At 46.0% G+C, this 20,508-nt stretch overlaps 1 protein-coding gene across 1 annotated transcript in view; it reads left to right on the forward strand.

The window, feature by feature from the left end:
- The window catches only part of vwa8 (von Willebrand factor A domain containing 8), a 489,820-nt gene that overhangs the window by 203,204 nt on the left and 266,108 nt on the right, over positions 1 to 20,508 (forward strand). Inside the window, exons 16-20 of the mRNA XM_038802772.1 lie at positions 4,711 to 4,788; positions 8,115 to 8,230; positions 10,132 to 10,238; positions 10,331 to 10,437; positions 19,009 to 19,080. Of these exons, the coding sequence (XP_038658700.1) occupies positions 4,711 to 4,788; positions 8,115 to 8,230; positions 10,132 to 10,238; positions 10,331 to 10,437; positions 19,009 to 19,080 (480 nt within the window). The remainder of the gene's footprint in view (positions 1 to 4,710; positions 4,789 to 8,114; positions 8,231 to 10,131; positions 10,239 to 10,330; positions 10,438 to 19,008; positions 19,081 to 20,508) is intronic.

Here is a 20,508-nt window from a genome sequence, read left to right on the forward strand (position 1 = left end):
TCCACCACATCCAAGGCACAAAGGAATTTTGGGAGATAACAAATTCATCCATCATCTCTGCAGCAACTTATTTGCGGAGATCTATTTCCTTCTCAACTGTTAAAATTTCTGACCCAAAGATTAAAGGAGTCAATCGGATAAATTTTGTTTTCAACTAGACAGCACTGCAACATTTTTTTATTTATAAATTTTTAGAGTACCCAATTATATTTTTCCCCAATTAAGGGGCATTTTTTTCGCCCCCACAACCCAAAGATGTGCAGGCTAGGTGGATTGGCCATGCTAAATTGTCTCTTAATTGAAAAAAATTAATTGGGTACTCTAAATTCCCCCAAAAAATTAAGGGGCAATTTAGCGAGGCCAATCCGCCTAACCTGCACATCTTTGGGTTGTGGGGATTGATGTGTTATCTGTGTTGGTCTAACATCGACTGCAACTGGATTCAGTAAAACGAGAAACAGGCTTCCGACACAGGAGATGGTCAACACTGTTTTATTGAACCTGTTGATTGCTGTACATAATCTGCTGCGGGTTGACACTATTAACCTAACTGATAACCTCCTACTGGCTTGACCAGACTAGCTCTCTATCACATGGTGATGATGTTCATTGGCCTATGCACTGCGATTATCTTCACAGCTGTGTCCTGTGATAGAGGGAGAGCCTTAATGCCCTGTGGGCTTTATAGTGGTGGTGTCCTGTCTGGTGATTGGTTGTTCTGTGTCGTGTGTGTTCATTGGTTATCCTGTGTATCAATCACTGCCTGTTTGCATTTCATGATATACATGAGTGGATATTATGACAGGGATGAGACCCAAGCAGACACTGGGTGAATGTGCAAACTCCACACAGACAGTGACCTGGGGCCAGGATCGAATCCGGGTCCCCAGCACCGTAGGCAGCCATGCTAATCACTGTGCCACCATACTGCACAGCATGGCAAAATTAAACCAAAAATGCTTCTGATCTTTCGAAATTTGAAGTGTGATTAATAACAACATCTGGGAACCAAAAGACAAGAACACATAGCAAATTGCCACCCTTATTAAACAGCATATTCTCCAATTCAACAGGAGCAACACCACGGGTGATTTGCTAACACATACTAGTTGATCTCCTCTGCCATTGCTCTGGTTGAAGACCATGTAGATGTCGGCCCTCTCTGCTGCCTGGAAAGTCACCGGTGAGGTTGCCTCCACCAACCCTGGAAGCCACAACTGCACCTTAACGTAGTTCAGAGGAGTAGTTGGCTGAACTCATGGCAGGATGTCCTGCCTCTGAGAGCTCACAGCCAATTAAAGGGTTGGCAGGTACTAGCAGCAGCACCATGAACAGTGACTGCTGTTGATACTGCAGCAGCCCATGGAGCCAAAGTAAGTGGCGTCGGGGCTTCCTCGGACCAATCAGGCATGGGGTGGGGCCAATCAGGCATGGGGTGGGGCCAATCCGGCATGGGGTGGGGCCAATCCGGCATGGGGTGGGGCCAATCCGGCATGGGGTGGGGCCAATCCGGCATGGGGTGGGGCCAATCCGGCATGGGGTGGGGCCAATCCGGCATGGGGTGGGGCCAATCAGGCATGGGGTGGGGCCAATCAGGCATGGGGTGGGGCCAATCAGGCATGGGATGGGACCAATCAGGCATGGGGTGGGGCCAATCAGGCATGGGGTGGGGCCAATCAGGCATGGGGTGGGGCCAATCAGGCATGGGGTGGGGCCAATCAGGCATGGGGTGGGGCCAATCAGGCATGGGGTGGGGCCAATCAGGCATGGGGTGGAGCCAATCAGGCATGGGTTGGGGCCAATCCGGCATGGGGTGGGGCCAATCAGGCATGGGGTGGGGCCAATCAGGCATGGGGTGGGGCCAATCAGGCATGGGGTGGGGCCAATCAGGCATGGGGTGGGGCCAATCAGGCATGGGGTGGGGCAAATCAGGCATGGGGTGGGGCCAATCAGGCATGGGGTGGGGCCAATCAGGCATGGGGTGGGGCCAATCTGGCATGGGGTGGGGCCAATCTGGCATGGGGTGGGGCCAATCTGGCATGGGGTGGGGCCAATCAGGCATGGGGTGGGGCCAATCTGGCATGGGGTGGGGCCAATCAGGCATGGGGTGGGACCAATCAGGCATGGGGTGGGACCAATCAGGCATGGGGTGGGGCCAATCAGGCATGGGGTGGGACCAATCAGGCATGGGATGGGGCGGAGGGGTGATCCCCGAAGGAAGAGGGTCTTCCAGGCAGGCCGACCCTTCCACTGGGCTGTCTTTCTGACTCACATGCAATTTTTAGGTTCAAGGGGATGGAAGGCAGGGAATAGTTGGGCCAATGAATTCTCATGTTCTTTGGTCCCTGCTTTCAAGTCATACATACCGTTTCCTTTATCCTGTATAATACCTGACAAAACTTTCACAATTTTGAATGTGATGCAAGTAATAGAAACAAAATATAAATGGGATAGAAAAGCATAATTCATAATAATCTTTATTATTGTCTCAGGCTTACATTACCACTGCAGGTACTATGAAAATCCCCTATTCGCCACACTCCAGCGCCTATACGGGTACACAGGGGCTGGTTTAGCTCACAAGGCTAAATCGCTGGCTTTTAAAGCAGACCAAGCAGGCCAGCAGCACGGTTCGATTCCCGTACCAGCCTCCCCGGACAGGTGCTGGAATGTGGCGACTAGGGGCTTTTCAGAGTAACTTCATTGAAGCCTACTCATGACAATAAGCGATTTTCATTTCATTTCATTTCACTGTGGGAGAATTCGGAATGTCCAATTTACCTAACATCACGTCTTTCTGGACTTGTGGGAGGAAACCGGAGCACCCGGAGGAAACCCACATGGACACGGGGAGAGTGTGCATACTCCCAATAGACAGTGACCCAAGCTGGTAATCGAACCTGGGACCCAGATAACACATCAATCCCCACAACCCAAAGATGTGCAGGTTAGGCGGATTGGCCTCGCTAAATTGCCCCTTAATTTTTTGGGGGAATTTAGAGTACCCAATTAATTTTTTTCAATTAAGAGCTGTGAAGCAACTGTGCTAACCACTGTGCTAACCACTGTGCTACCATGCCACCCACAAAACATTGACAAAATTAATTTCAAATTTCTAGATTTCAATATAACCTTATGTGATATATCAATCTGTTTTACCAGCAGTTCACCTGATCTGCCACTGTCACTATTTTCAGTTTTGAGCATTATTAACACAGTTTCCAGCATTTACATTTTGCATTTATCTTGTGAACATCCAAAGTTAGTAAAGTCTAAAGTTGCACAAGGATTTAAGAACTCCCTATATTTAAATTTAGGTGAACAGCAACTTCCCAGTTACAAACTGGAAGACAAAGATTTGAGCCGGATTTCAGTTGTAATTAGTTATAAAATTCATATATGATAATAGAAATAACAAAGAAGAATCCATATAATCCCTGCAGTGCTGAAGGATGCCATTCAACCTATCGAGTCTGCACTGACACTCCAAAAGAACTCCTTATCTAAGCCTATTCCCCCAACCTTGCCTATCCCGCAAGTAAGGGACAATTTAACATGGCCAATCCATCTAACCTGTACATCTTTGGACTGTAGGAGCAAACTGAGCACCCGGAGGAAATCCACGCAGACACGGGGAGAATGTGCAAACTCCACACAGTCACCTAAGGTTGGATTCAAATTCGGGCCCCTGGCGCTGTGGGGCAGCAGTGCCACAATTACTGTGCCATTGTGACGAAGAATGAATAAGATATTCAAAAAAGTATCACTTCACTTATGAAGATAGATTGGAGAAGTTGGGACAGTTTTCCCCAGAGGAGAGAAGGTTGAGAGGAGATTTGGTGGAGGCATTCAAAATCATGAGGGATCTGAACCAAGTAGATAGAGAGAATTTGTCCCAGATGAAAGCATCGAGAGCAAGGGGGGCACACAATTAAAGTAATTAGTAAAGGAAGCAAAAATTATATGAAGGGTAACATTTCATGCACCAAGTTGTTAGGATCTGAAGGGGTGGCATGTGGCGCAGTGGTTAGCACTAGGACTACAGTGCTGAGGACCCAGATTTGAATCCCAGCCCTGGGTCACTGAGTTTGCATGTTCTCCCCGTGACTGCGTGGGTTTCACCCCCAAAACCCAAAGATGTGCTGGCTAGGTGGATTAGCCAGTCTAAATTGCCCCTTAATTGGGAAAAAAATAATTGGGTACTCTAAATTTATTTTAAAATAAGTTTAGGATCTGTAATGCACTGCCTGAGAGTGTGGTGGACGAAGCTAGGTCCAACTTAAGCATTCAAAAGAGAATTAGACTGTTATGTGAAAAGGAAGAATATGTAGGGTTACGTGGAGAAGATTGGCAGTGGTAGGTCAGTTGATTATGCAGAGAGCAGGTGCAAACTGAATGGGCCAAATGGCCTCCTTCCTAACAATTCTGTGAACAGCTGGGATATCTCCCCTGAGTCCTGGTCAATATTTATGCCGCAAACAAGACCTAAAAACAGGTTATCCGAACCATAGTTCATTGCTGTTTGTGGGATCTTGCTGCATCCAACTTTGGCTGTCACACTTCCTGCAATGCGGCAGTGACTACCTCTGAAAAGTGCACCATTGCCTGTGAAGTGGTTTGGGGGCATCCTGAAGTTGTGAAAGCTACTGAAAGTTGAGTTCTTTCTACCTGCTTGGAAAATTATCGGTACATGTTGTCTTGTCCCTGCAGATTCCACGTGTCCCGAAAGAGGCCGTTGCACAATTATTACGTTTTACTCAGAAGCTTCGGCAGACCAACGACCCTACAGTAAGTTCAATTTAGCCGCAAAACTATTCAAGTAAAACAAGCCAGGGGAAGATGCCTGATCAGGATATAAAAGTAGAAAATGTTGGAAACACTGAGCAACCCTGGAAGCATCTGTGGCGGAAGAAACAGAGTTCTCATTTCAGGTCTTGAGCATTCAATAGAACTGGGCTGGTTATGATACATTGTGTAGGATGTGTGTTTTAATTCAGAATACTAGTATGGATATGTATTCTGAAGGGGTAGAGTCATCCCTGAAGTTTGCATAAGGCAGAGAAACCTTTACAAGTGTCCTACTTGAACTAGTAGCAACTGTTGTTCTGCACCTCCCATGGTTAGGTGGTTTGATGGGCCTGCCGATCCTTATTTGCCCTCTTTTTGTACGTTGTTAAGCTTCCAGGAGCAGTTTTAAACTTGAGAGTTTTGTGCTGTCATCCACTTTCATAGTTTTCCAATGTTTGTGATAGTGCAAAACTTAGTGGGGATACGAGTTGTGAGGAAGATGCAAAGAAGCTTCAAGGAGATTTAGACAGGCTGAGAGAGTGGGCAAGAACATGGAAAATAGAACATAATGTGGAAAGTGTGAAGTTATCCACTTTGGTAGGAAAAACAGAAAGGCAGATAATTTCTTAAATGGGGAGAGATGAAGTAGATTGATGTCTAAAGATACCTTATGCTTATTCATGAGTCACCGAAAGCTGATATGCAGGTGCATCGTGCAATTAGGAAGGCAAATGGTATATTTGTCTTTCTTCCAAGAGAACATGAGTACAGGAGTAATGAGATCTTGCTGCAATTGTGCAGAGTCTTGGTAAGACCGTATCTGGATTATCGTGTGCCATTTTGGTTTCCTTATCTGAAAAAGTGTTTGTATTTTGTATATACTGGCTGAAAAGAGAATGCAACAAGGTTCATCAGACTAACCCCTGGGATGGTGGGATTGTCCTCTGATGAGAGATTGAGAAGGCTGGACCTCTATTTTCTAGAATTTGGAAGAAATGCGAGGTGTTCGTATTGAAGCGTGCAAAATTCTTACAGGCTCGACGATAGATTCAGAAAGGATGTTTCCCTAGTAGGGAGCTCCAGAGCCAGGGGGACACAGTCTCAGAGTAAGAGGTAGCCTATTTAGGACTGAGATGAGGAGTAATTTCTTCAATCAGAGGGTGGTTTATCTTTGAAATTCTTGACCTAGAAGGACAGTCATTGAGTCTGTTCAAAACAGAGGTCGGTAGATATCTGGATACTAATGACATTAAGGGTGTTGTGGGCCAGGGTTCAGAAAACTCCAAATTATATCATGGAGTTCACCTGACCCACAACTGTTTTTCGATTTTGGTTATGAGGAGCATAAGGGCCTACCTTTTAGGTGTTATTTAACAGAGGCCTTAAGCACTTTTAATCAAAAACAAAGTTTATTCTACAAATTCAGTTAACATTTCTATAAGCACGCCTAGTAAGCATTTTTATCAACTCCAAACATAAATGTCCCACACAGCTACAGTTCTCTCTCTATACATGTAACCCTTAATAACTTCCCTTTCAATTGTTCCAATTTGATGATAACATCCAATAAACCAGAAAACCCCTTTTCCCAAAACAGTAGGTTTGAATTCTTTCCAGAAAACACTTTTAAATTATCAAGTGATCTGGCCACCTTTTAACATGCAGAGAGAGAGAGAGACAAGAGAAACTTTCTTTGGCTGAATCTACCTTCCAACTGCGTAAAACGAAAGTAAAACTTAGAGCCACAGCCAGCTCTCAGCTCAAAATGAAAGTAAAACCCAGAGCTACCAAAGCCCAGCTCCGCCCACACAATGACAGCACTGAAGCCATGTGATAATACAAAACATTTCTTAAAGGGACACTCCCATGACAAGGCATACGGGGATATTACGGGAAGCTGACGATGTGGTAGGAGATCAGCCATGATCTAGTTAAGTGGTGCAGCAGGTCTGATGAGCTGAAGGGCCCAATCCTGCTCTTATGTTCACATTTCCTAATAGTCCAAGCCTGAAGGAATTCTTTGTCTGACAGGTGCAAGTTGGTTGTTTTTCAGATGGATTCCTTTCCAAAGGAATTTGATTGCAAAAATTAAAAGATCAGGAGGCGAAGAAGTCTCAGAAAAGTGAGGAACTATTGTGTTTCAGAGCAGGGATAAAAGAAATCTTGTATTTGCAACACAGTTTATCAAGGCAGCCAGCCACTCTTTTTCAGAGATGGGTTTGAGTTCCACTCCAGATGTGAACACAAAATTCAATCTAAACCTTTGGTGCAGTACTGAGGGGTGCTGCATTGTCGGTGCTGCCATCTTTCAAATGAGATGCCAGCTGAGACCCTGTAAACCGTCTCAAGTGAACTTTAAAGACTCATAGCACTATTTCAAAAAAGAGCAGCAGCGTTCTCCCTAGTGGCCAGTATTTATCACTTGACCAACATCTCTAAAAACTGATTAGTGGATCACATTATTGATCGTGGGAACATGCTATGCTAAAGTTGGCTGATACCATTCCATCATTGTAACAGTGATTAGATATCAAAAGGTGTACATTAGTGGCTGTAAAATGCTTTCAGATGTCTTGAGACCCCAAAAGATACTAGGCGAGATCTACCAGCACCCGAACTGCTCAGCTCGCCAAGCCTCACCATCTCGCAAGATATCACAATGTGAATCCCGCCCATTATGGGTGGGATCACTTTTTAGCAAATCTGCTTATTAGAGTGAGACAGCTAGTCTTATTCGAATATGCACTCCCACGATCTAACCAAGGCATGGGATCTAACCCCCTCGCCTTGGAGATATTGGACGAGTGCTGTTCAGTGCTGGTTTCCACTCACGGGGACGTGACGCACGGCGCTCATGGGGGTCTTTCAGGGGATCAGAGGCCCCTAGGTGCTTGCCCTCTCGTCAAGGTGGCACCGTGGCTCTGCTGGTACCTCCCAGGCACTCTGGCACTGCCAGCTGGCAGTGGCACTGCAAAGCTAGCAGTGGCATGGTGCCAAGCCGGCAATTTTCCCACAATGGGGATTGGGCCCAGGATTATCCTGAGCAGGCCCGGGAACCCCTTTTAGGTGAGTTGGGGCTTGGAAGTCGTTCGCATCGGGGGGGGAGTGGGTTGAAAGTTTGCAACGGCATTTGAAAAGTTTTTAATGGCTTCCCTGCACTCATCCTGTACTAAGGAGTGCCGGCGGGCACAGTGGAGTAATATCAGATCAGAATTTCTCTTCAAATGTTTTTCTTTGCAGCTTTCCTCAATTATAAAGTAATCTTGGAAGCATGAGAAGAGAAATGGCTGTGAATACTGGATCATTTATTTTCTTTGTTCTTTCAGGCACAGTCTCTGGCTTCATCACTTTCCACACGGCAGTTACTCCGAATCTGCAGCCGGTTCTCTCACTATCCAGAAGAAAGTCTGTACCATGCTATAAATAAAGCCTGTCTCTCCAGGTAGCCTGACTTTTTGTTCTTGGCCTTTGTTAATCAGTGCTCACTGACTTTGGAGGTCATTATCGAGCTCTTCTCAGTGTTGTCCAGAACAAAGACCAGCAATGGGTCGCAAAACAGCTTATAAAGCTACTAACAGGGATTATGAAGGGAAACTTGCAAGAGACATCAAAAATAAGAAAAATAAATTTTATAGTTATATACAGGGAAAACGGGTGGTGAAGAACAATGTAGGCCCACGAAAATCTAAAAATGGAGATACTGTCAGTGATAATAGGGAAATGGCAGACATGTTGAACAAGTACTTTGCCTCAGTATATATACAGTTGAAAAAGAGGATAACTTGCCAGAAGTCCTGAAAAAAAATTAATAGTCGTTAGAGGATAGGGACTTCATACAATAACAGCATCAGTAACTAGGAAATTATTAGAATAAAGAGTGACAAATCCCCAGGACCTGATGTTTTCCATCCGAGGGTTTTAAGGTGTGTCCAGCAGAAGTGATGACTTTTTAGAAGTTTGGGAGGGAATTGCAGACCTTAAACCTCGTCAACTGAAGGTATGGCCACAACAATGGAAATTGGGAATGATAAGCCAGAATACGAAGACTCCGATATCTCGCATGGTTTTAGGGCTTGAGGCGGCACAGGGATAGGCCATGGAGGGATTTGAAAAAAATAATGCAAATTTTAATTTGAGGCTTTGCTTGACCGAGAGCTGGTGTGGATCTATGTGCCCAAGGTCGATTGTGTGAGTGGGTGTTGTGTAAGTTAGGGTATGGATGGCACAGCATTCAATGAGATTAACAACAGGAAAGTGAAAGTTTTCATCAAATCACGGATTTGTTTAGGGGTCACAGTCTGGAGTGCTCCCTCTTGAAGAGTGTAGAATCTCTGTCAGCAACTCTGGATTTCCATGTTATTCTGCACATGTGCAGACTCCTGAATGCTGTCAGTTTCAGTGCCTACTGACAGCGAATGCTGACTTTGACCATCATTACAACTACAGAATGAGACCTCATATTTTATGCAGTGGATTGCTGTGATCTGTTATGTGCAACCTGAAAGAGTGGTGGAAGCCGAATCAGTAATAACTTAATAAGAAGCAACTTTCAGAGTGGTGGGATAAGAGCAGGGAGTGGAAGCAATTGGGTAGCTCTTCCAAAGGGCCAGTACTGACACAACGGGTTGAATGCCTCCCTTTGGTGCTGTATGATTCTATGAAAAGCTTTTGTGTGATTTTATATTCGGAATCACATGCAGAAATTTGGATCAATTTTACAAATACATGCAGCATTGAGAAGCTTTACCCTGCCATGCCAGCCATGCACTATGCTTTGACAAAGAGTCATTCAGACTCGAAACGCTGGCTCCATTCTCTCTCCACAGATGCTGTCAGCCTGCTGTGATTGTCCAGCTTTTTCTGTTTTTGTTTCAACTTCCAGCACCTGCAGTAATTTCTTTTATCTTATTCACCTTATCCATTTGGGTAGGAAGCTGTGCGCAGCATGCCTGTTATGTCCGGATACATGTTGTTTGCAGACTGGGGTTCATGTCGTTTCCCAATTTCTTAAACTTAGCCTCATAAAAGTATTGTAAAACCTCTTGTGTGATTCAAACATATTTTTAATGCCAGGCACTAACCCCACGACGACTTGCCCGTCGCACTCCCAATTTATAAGGTTTCCCCGCCAGACAGTTTTAAAAAAGGTGACGTAATTTCATAACAAGTACAGTATGGCTCACACAGTAGGTATCAGCATTGTTGGGTTACGGGTATAGGGTGGATACGTGGGTTTGAGAAGGGTGATCATTGCTCGGCACAACATTGAGGGCCGAAGGGCCTGTTCTGTGCTGTACTGTTCTAAGTTCTAAGACAAATATAAACTTGCATTTGTTTCTCCAGGTTTTTGCCAAAACTCGCTCGGTCAACTTTGCAGAAGAATCTGAAGGATTCGGGGATTGAGGCAACATCTGATGATGTGGAGCAGCAGGAAGGGGCGAAAATCAGATGCAAGTTCAAATTCACTCTGTTCTTCTTTTACAATCTTGTTGACTTGCGATCTGTCACGAGTATTAAATCTGTGATCTATCTGCAATTCCAGGTGAAATCAAGTCTGGGATTCTTACAATTGGGAAGGTTTCCGTTCCGTTGTACAATCCAGATGTAAAGATGAAAGTGCCAGATGTGCTCTTTTATGAAAACACTCAGGTAAATTTGATTTTCAGATTTCTAGCTGCTATTATGAATGGGATAGAAGGACTTGCACCTTCCAAAGTGCTTTTCAGCAAGCAAGCACTTTTTGAAGGGTAGTAGTCACTGTTCAAATGTATAAAACATGGCAGCGAACACTGAGCGAGGAAAATACCCACAAACAGCAATGGTCACAGTATCTCTTTGGAGTGATGTTGGTTGAGGGATAAATATTGGCTAAGTACCCTACTCTGCTTTGAATAGTATCATGGGATCTTTTACATTCACTTGCGAGGGCAGATGGTTCTTCAGGCTAATGGCCGATGCAGAAGATCCCACCTCCAGAAGTGCTGAATAAAGCGCTGGAGTGTCAACCTAGATTTTGTCCTCAAATCTCTGACTGGGACTGGAACCTTTTCTTTGGAGCCGAGGATTCTGCCATTCAGCCGCTCTATGCTTCAACATAGTAGATGGGCGGCATGGTAGCACAAGTGATTAGCACTGTGGCTTCACAGCGCCAGGGTCCCAGGTTCGATTCCCGGCTGGGTCACTGTCTGTCGGAGTCTGCACGTTCTCCCCGTGCCTGCGTGGGTTTCCTCCGGGTACTCCGGTTTCCTCCCACAGTACAAAGGTGTGCAGGTTAGGTGGATTGGCCATGCTAAATTGCTCTTAGTGACCAAAAAAGGTTAGATGGGGTTATTGGGTTACGGGATAGGGTGGAAGTGAGGGCTTAAGTGGGTCGGTGCAGACTCGATGGGCCGAATGGCCTCTTTCTGCACTGTATGTTCTATGTTCTACATTAGATGGTTGATGGGTCCAGTGCAAGATTAAGGATTAAGCCAGAGAGCAGGGGGAAGATATTTTACTTGCATGGTTGATGATTACCAGAATTAGTAATTGAAGCAGAAACCATGTTAATATTCAACAATTTGTAAATGATGGGAATAAAGAGATGAAGTGACAGTGGTCTTAGCTGCTGACTGGTGAGCTGTTAAGAACCTCTTTTGCAGGAAGGCCCACTTCATCTTGGCGAATGATACAGGCACGCGACAGACCAGTGGCAGTCTTTCACCGGGGTCAAGGACCCCAAGGGCAGATGTTCCACTGACCAAGAGCTACTGGCCAATTAGAGGCCATCAGACCTATTGAATGGCAGGTCCACTGGGGAAGTGGTGCCTTCTATGGATACAACACTCACCTGATGCCTGGGATCATCTCTGGATCCCAGGCCTAGGTGAGTGGTGGCAGGAGAGAGTGGTCATGGGCTGTGGATCATGGGGTGGGGAGCAGGGTGTCAGCAGCAAGGCCAGGGAATTGGCTCTCAGTGGGTCTCCACCCCTTTCCTGATGCTGGATCCGTCAATCAGGCAGTGCGTGCCTTTGAATGAAAGACTTTTCCCTGGCAGCCTGCAAAAAATAAAGAAGCAACAATGGAAATAGCCTCTCTGTAAAAAATGCAGAAATTACTCAGCTGCATTTGTGGAGAGAAGAAGCATGGTAACCATTTCAGATCGTAGCCAGAACCCATGCTACTTGACCACACCTGGAGTACTGTGCACAATTTTGGTCCCTTATTCGAAGGAAAGATGTAGTGGCATTGGAGGCAGTTCAGAGGAGGTTCACTAAGTTGATTTCAGAGATGAAGGGTTTTTCGTATGAAGAGCCATTGAACAGTGTAAGCCTATACTCTCGAGTTTAGAAAAATGAGGGGCGATCAAAATCAGGTACACGAGATGATGAAAGGATACAGTAGACATAGAGCGGGTGCTTCCTCTTGTGGGATATTCTAGAATGAGATGTCATAGTCTTAGGATAAGAGGGAGCAAATTTAAGACTGAGTTGGGGCAAAACTTTTTCTCCAAAGGGTTGCAAATCTGTGAAATTCGCTACCCCAGAGTGCGGCGGATGCAGGGACAGTTAGTACATTTAAGGAGTCAGACAGATTTTTAATTGGTAATGGGTTGAAGGGTTATGGAGAATGGGCAGGACGATGGAGTTAAGGCCAGGATGAGATCAGCCATGATTGAATGGCGGAGCAGACTCAATGGGCCAAATGGCCTAATTCTGCTCCTATATCTTATGAACATATGACCTGCTGAGGGCTTGTTTCAGTATTTATTCTTTTTTTAAGAAGTACATCGCATTTATGATTGTCATTCCTTTTATACTCTTAACAGCTACATATAAGTGTAGCTATGTCTATCACCCATTGGATTTTCTTTTTATAATGTTGGTGTATATATCACCAGGAATGTTCTACTACCTTCTAGGTGCTATGTGAGTGCAAGTTGTTGTTGTGTAGATGTACTTGGTTGGTATGGATGCAGATTCAAGACACATTTAAGTGGGAATTGGATTACGATCTGAAAAGGAAGAATGTGTAGAGTTACGGGGAAAGGGCAGAACAGTAACATTAGATGAATTACTTCATTGGGAGCTAGCACAGGCACAAAGGGTCAAATAGCCTCTTACTGTGAAATATTTTTCTGTGATTCTGTCTACAACAGACACAAATATGAGGTGAGGAAAATCCAGTGGTGGAGAAATTTGGGACTGATGGGTGCAAAATTACCTGCTCCTCCCAAGTACACACTTGCCACTCGTCAGGACTCCAGTTGCTCAAATAATGCGTTCATAAATGTTAGTTCTGGAAAGAAATCTACCTACTTTGTATAAGAATCCATGATTTTTCCCACAATCAAAGGAAGCCTGTTCTATGTTGATAGCCTCATAAGAAACAAAATTAACACTGCCCATTGCTTTATAGCATGAGAATTCCTATTTTTCACAAGTTCTGAAGAATCATACAATTTGCAATTCAGTAGGAGGCCATTCGGTCCATCGAGCCTGCACCGGCTCTTGGAAAGAGCACCCGACTTAAGCCCACGTCCCCACCCTATCCCCGTAACCCGGCCTAACCTTTTGGACACTAAGGGCAATTTAGCATGACCAATCCACCTAACCTGCACGTCTTTGGAATATGGGAGGAAACCGGAGCACCCGGAGGAAACCCACGCAGACATGGGGAGAAAGTGTGAACTCCCCACAGGCAGTCACTCAAGGCCTGAATTGAACTCGGGTCCCTGGAGCTGTGAGGCAGAAGTGCTAATCACTGCACCACAGAAACCAAAGTATATATTCAGAAGTGACTATCTTCAATACAACTGTGGCCATGACCCCCTTTAGGCAGCATACATGTTTTACATTCCCCAATATGGCCAAAACACGTATTTACAAGCGTTTATTTATAGTCTGGTTTGGGACTTAGCTTGCCCTCGGACTGGTCCCTTGTAGCTTTCTCCCTCCTGCTTCACCATTGTATTCTTTTTGCGTGACTTCGCCGTTTTACCCCTCCTTTCCCTCTCCTCTGTCCTGTGCTTGCTCCATCTCTTCCCCTCCACCCTTCAATGGTTGCTGGTTACAAACGAGTCTTGAAACAAGTTTGTGAACTTCCTCCATGTCCTGTTGAAGCCTTCTTATGACCCACGGGTGGCAAATTTTATTTTCTCCAGCCTGAGAAATTCTGCCAAGTCGGACAGCCAGTCTGCAGCGTTGGGTGGTGCTGCTGATCATTCTCCAGTGGTTGATCAGGGAGGCTAGGGCGTTGGCCCCTCGCCCCATGAAGAGTTCTGGCTGAGCTGATACCCCAAGGAACGCAAGATATTTGTGCATTGCTTCACCTCACTCCCACAACCCTAGACATGGCCTCAAAGAACATCGCCCAGGATCCGACAAGTCTGGGGCACACCTTGAACATGTGGGTGTCGTTGGCTGAGCCTCCCTGACACCGTTCTCATTTGTCCTCCGCATCTGAGAAGGACCTATTCATTCATGTTCAGGTGTGCACTGCGTTTAGCTGCATTAGGCTCAGTCCTGTGCACATGGAGGTGAAGTTCGTCCTGTGCAGTGCTTCAATCCAAAGTCCTCACCCTATCACTGTGCCTAATTCCTCCTCCCATTTTTTCCTTGTCTTATCCTAGGTGAGGCGTTCCTCCTCCACCTGTCGCCCATACTGGTCCTCACTGTTTCCCTTCCCGAGGTCATCCGTGTCCAGCAGTTCTTCCACTAACAAGTGTCCTGGTATCTGGGGATATGTCATTATTCCTTTGCCGAGGAAGCTTTTGACCTGAATGTATCTTGGGTCGTTTCCTCTTGGTAACTGGAACCTCTCAGTTAGTTCCCCCAGGGTTGCTACTCTAACACCCGTGCACATGTCCCTAACTGTCAGTGTCCCCTCGCCCTGTCTCCACCTTTTGAAGATCCATTGTCGCAGGAGAGAACCTATGATTGTTGCAGATGTAGGCCATGGTGGACATTTTGGTTAAGCCGAGGTGCTGTCTCATTTGGTAGCACATCCGGAAAGTGGCTACTACCACTAGGCTCTTTGAGTATTTGGCCAGGGGGAATGGGAGAGCAGTTGTGGCTAGTGCTTGGAGGGATGTCCCTGTGCAGGAACTCACTTCCATCTTCACCCACGATGCTTCCGGTTCCTTAACCTTTCCATGTACTCCTTCAAGGTGGCTGCCCAGTGGTAGAACTGTCGGTTCGGAAGGGTCAGGCCTCCTACATTAACTTGGGCAGCCCATTCATTTTTTTTAAAAATCTAATTTTGGCAGGGGTTCGCGGTTGTCATGTCCAGGGCATTGAAGACCAGGGTGGGAATGAGTCCAGGGGTAGCGATCTTTGGGGTGTTGGAGGATCCGGGTGTTCAGGAGGAGGGAGAGGCAGATGTTCTGGCCTTTTTCTCCTTGGTAGCCCGGCGATGGATACTATTGGCGTGGAGGGAGTCTCGGTCTCTGAAGTCCGAGGCCTGTTTAACCGACATGGCGCGCTTTCTCGGCCTGGAAAAGAGCAAGTTCGCCTTGAGAGGGTCGGTGTCAGGGTTCACCCGGAGGTGGCAACCATACATAGACTTCTTCGCGGGGAATTAATCGTCAGCAGGGGGGCGGGGGGAGGAGGAGGGTGGGCGAGGGTAGTATAGAGTTGGGGGTTGAATAGGCGGGCCTTGGAGGGACGGATGTCGGTGGCTGTTTTTTGATTGCTGTTCTTTGTACTCTATTGTCTTTTGTACTGTGGTTGATTGTTGTGCCAAAAATACCTCATTAAAAATTGTTTAAAAAAAATCTAATTAAGGGGCAATTTAGCATGGCCATCCCACCTATCCTGCACATCTGTGGATTGTCAGGGTGAGACCCACGCAGACACAGGGAGAATGTTCAAACCACCGTGACCTGGGGCTGGGATCGAATCCGGATCCTCAGCACCACGAGGCAGCAGTGCTAGCCACTGTGCAGCCCGGCAGCACGTTCATTTTGATGGTCTGTATTCTCCCTGCGAGGGAGAGAGGTAGTGGGTCCCATCTCTGCAAATCATTTTTGACTTCCTCCACCAACCCGTCAGATTCAATTTGTGGATCCGTGTCCAGTCGTGGGCTATTTGGATACCCAGGTAGAGGAATTTGGTCTGGGCTTGCTTAAATGGCAGTCCCCTCCTCCCCCTCACCCCAGTTCTGTCCCTTTCCCCTACGGGTTCAGAGGGAATCTCGCTCTTGCTCAGGTTAAATTTGTAACCTGAGAAGGCCCAGAAATCCTTTAGGAGTATCATTATCCATTTCATGCTGGTTACACACTGGGCTAAATGGCTGGCTTTTAAAGCAGACCAAGGCAGGCCAGCAGCAAAGTTCAATTCCCGTACCAGCCTCCCCGAACAGGCGCCAGAATGTGGCGTCTAGGGGCTTTTCACAGTAACTTCAACTTCATTGAAGCCTACTCGTGACAATAAGTCATTTTTCATTTTTTCAGCCGCCTCACCAGGCCTTTTGCCAGGCTTTTTGTGTCTATGTTAAGTCGTAAGATGAGCCTGTAGGACCCGTTGGGTCTTCGTCCTTTTTGGGTGTCAGCGATAATGAGGCTTGTGCCAGTGTTTATGGCAGGGTGCCCCTTACTAACGAATCTGTGAACAGATCCCACAAGTGCAGAGTCAGTGCTGGTGCAAATTCTTTGTCGAAGTCAGCTGGGATTCCATCTGGCTCCGGCTCCTTCCACGCTTGCATGGAGTTGATACTCTCCTTGACTTCCCCTAGTTCTAGTGGTGCTTCCAGGCCCCATCTCTGATCTGCCTCCATGACCAGGATGTCCAGTGCATCGAAGAACTGCCTCATCTTTGAGGCCCCCCTCCCAGGGTTTGAAGGTGCGCAGCCCACGGTAGAAGCTTGCAAAAGCTTCATTGATCTTTTCTGGCGCAGCGACTAGGCTCCCGCTTCTGTCTTTAACCTGAGCGATTTCCCTCATGGCTGCCTGCCGTCAAGTTGGAAATTATGGTGACAGTGGCCCCTTCAAGGTGGCATTGGAGAAGACAGAGAGATGATTGGAGGCAACAATCAGGGACCGAGAGAAAGCGGTTACTGACCAAAGTGACCGAATCGCCTCCCTCAAAAGAGAAGTAGCAAGGTTGGTGGCGATACAAGGGGCACTAAAGGGCAAGGTGGTTGTGGACCAGGAGAATCGGTCGCCCCGATTAACACTCAGTCTCTAAACTCCAATGGTTACAGGCTGAACCTGCACAACTTTTTTTTTTATGATTCACATATACCTCTGTACCTCAAAGTTCTGAAAACTGTCTCCACTTAAATGATATTCTGTTTTTCTATTCTTCCTGCCAACGTGGACGAGCTCACATTTTCCCACATTGTTAATGTAAGCCTACATGTGACAATAAAGATTATTATTATTCGATTGTGATGTTCTAAAGGTGCTGCTGTTACGTCTTTAATAATGGATTCAAGCATTTTCCTTCTGACAGATGTTAGGCTAACAGACCGATAGTTTCCTGCTTTCCATGTCTTATCTTTATTGAACAGAGATATTACATTTGCTATTTCCTAGTCTGCTGGGACCCTTCCCGAATCCAGGGAATTTTGGAAGACTACAAACAAAGCATCCGCTATTGCTTTAAGGTCCAAGAATGCCAGCTGTCAGGTCCAGGGTACCTGTCAGTATTTAGTGCCAGTAGTTTTCCCAGTACTTGGGGTATACTGTACCACATGGACTACAGTTGTTCAAGAAGTGGCTCACCACCACTTTCTCAAGGGCAACTGGAAATGCTGTTCCAGTTAGCGACACCCACATCCTATGAATTAATTTTTAAAATTTAATTTTTAAAAAGGCAGAAAACACATCCTCTTCTCTGCTCCAGCTGTCAGTATTCCGAAGAGACTGTTCCCTCCATGGAACCCAAGCCCACTCCTCAATCACCCCCAACAACTTGTCCCCTTCCCATGCAAGCACAGGAGGTGTAACATTTGCTTCTTTATCTCCTCTGTCCTCATTGTGCAACACTGCTTCTAGGTGAAACAGCAATTTATTTGTACTTCTTTCAATTTAGTATACTGTATTCGCTGTTCACAATGTGGCCCCCTCTACATTAGGGAGAGCAAATACCGATAGGGTGAGTGCTTTCCGGATATCTCCACTCAGTACACAAGCATGACCCGAGCTTCCAGTTGCTCACCATTCTAATTCACCACCTTGTTCTCACACTCACATGTGTGTCCTCAGCCTCCTGCATTGTTCTAGTGAAGCTCAATACAAGCACGAGGATTTTTCAATGAGACACCTTACACCTTTCTGGACTCAACAGTGAGTTCAACGATTTCAGATTATGAACTCTGTCCTCTGTTTTGATTCCAATTTTTCTTGTGCCACGCTCCTGGTCTGATTCTTGTTCTTCATGCTTTTGCTTTCAGACAGAACTGTTCATTATTCTGCCATTCACAATTCTGGACAAATTATTTGTTTCGTTGCTACAATCGTTACCACCCTCTTTGCTTTTTTTGCCATGACATGTTTGTCATTTAATCTCTCCTGCCCTCTAACCTATCCCGACCTTCCCTTTTATTCTGCTTCCCCCTCCTCCATTATCACAGCATAAAAGCATAAAAAAAATTCTACCATCTTTAAGTATGGAAGAAAAATCATATGTGATTTGACGGTGTGAACAGTGCTTTTTTGCACATCGCTCTGTCTCAAGATAATCCAGCTCTAAAGATTATGACCAATTTTGGTTTGGAAACATAACGTATTTTTTCTCAGGCTTTTTCCTTTGCGGCAGCAGATAGCCTGATAAAAGCAAAGCAGCTTAAAAATCAAATCTCCATTAATAAACTAAGGCATCTTCAAAACTTACTGTTATCATTTACACACCTGCCAATTTTCAAGCACCCCTCAGCAACAGCAGTTAAACTATCATTGATCAAACAAGTTGTCTATTTATCATTCATCCTTGTTCACTTAAATTGCAAAGCCTGACCCTGAATATACAAAGTTGCTATCGAGCATCAGAACATTCTATTGAGCACAGGAACAAGAGTAAACCATTCAGCCTCTGAAGCTCGTTCCTCCACTTAATGAGAACATAGCTGATCAATGTCTTAGTCTTAGATTCATAACCCTTAATACTCAACAGTACATTCATTTGCCAACTTGCCTTGATTAATGTGACAGGAGAACCACAAGGGATTTTCCTTCTGTTCGTTGTAATCTTTCTTGTTTCAAACAAAAATATTCACTTAAGATGTCTCATCTCTCTTTAGCACATGGAAGTGATGGAGGATTTGCTCAAGGATTTTCTGCTCGGAGAACATCTTTTGTTGGTCGGAAATCAGGTGAGCCTTATTATGGACGGAGTGAATTTGTAATTAATTGCGTAACCCCCCCCCCCCTCCCCCCCAAAGCCCCACTGAGCCAGTGTGCTAGGAATACCTCTAGGACTTTGCTGCATAAGGGTTCACCCAGCAATTGTCCAGAAGCGCTAACCTCCCTGGACAACTGGGCTGGGAACCATCCGACAAAACGATTTATATCATTCACTTTGGATGCTTCTGCCATTTTTATATCAATAGTTACTCTGAATAGAGTTAGAAGGAATAAAACCACTTGTTTCTTCAGCGTAACTATTTTAAACACCCAGACATAGCCCTGCACAAAACATCCCCCACACTCCAGACCTCCCACCCTCCAGCTAATAAACCCTCCAAGGCATTCTTAACAACACCCCCCCCCCCCCCCCCCCCCCAAAACCAAACACACACATACAATGGGCTTCACCCCGGTTGCATGGGACTGCACAATCTGTTACTCCAACTCTGAAGTTTCCCCCACAACTCCAATCAGCCCCCCCACCTTCCAAACCTGGACATTTACCTTCTCCTTGGTCTGTCAGGTTCACTGGGTCCTTTACACAAACCTGCTCTCTGCTACCAGTGTAGTTATAAAGGGGGCATGGCCTTCCTCAGTTTGCTGGAATTGCATTGTGCTGTGGACTTCAGAGTCTCCTTCACTGCAGGCCCCAAGCAGCTCAACCAGGGAAGGTTTGAACAAAGTTTTCCAGCGCTGATCAGAGTGCTTTATACTGTTATAATTACACTGCTGGGTGGAAGTTATGGCTGATAGTACTTCAAGATATTGCTTTGTTTTTTTTTCAAATTTAGAGTACCCAATTCCTTTTTTTTTCTATTAAGGGCCAATTTAGCGTAGCCAATCCAGCTACTCTGCACATCTTTTGGGTTGTGGGCGTGAGACCCACCTAGACACAGGGAGAATGAACAAACTCCACACGGACAGTGACTCAGGCTGGGATTGAACCCAGGTCCTCGGTGCCATGAGGCAGTACTAACCATATAAGGGCAGCACGGTAGCATGGTGGTTAGCATAAATGCTTCACAGCTCCAGGGTCCCAGGTTCGATTCCCGGCTGGGTCACTGTCTGTGTGGAGTCTGCACGTCCTCCCTGTGTGTGCGTGGGTTTCCTCCGGGTGCTCCGGTTTCCTCCCACAGTCCAAAGATGTGCGGGTTAGGTGGATTGGCCATGCTAAATTGCCCGTAGTGTCCTAAAAAGTAAGGTTAAGGGGGGGTTGTTGGGTTAGGGGTATAGGGTGGATACGTGGGTTTGAGTAGGGTGATCATTGCTCGGCACAACATCGAGGGCCGAAGGGCCTGTTCTGTGCTGTACTGTTCTATAACCACTGTGCCACCGAGCCGCCCTGTTGACGTCGCTTTGTGTTATAAAATCTCTCCTCTTCCTTCAGGTGCCAT

The sequence above is a fragment of the Scyliorhinus canicula genome, chromosome 7 (assembly GCF_902713615.1).
Source record: "Scyliorhinus canicula chromosome 7, sScyCan1.1, whole genome shotgun sequence".
NCBI lineage: Eukaryota > Metazoa > Chordata > Chondrichthyes > Carcharhiniformes > Scyliorhinidae > Scyliorhinus > Scyliorhinus canicula.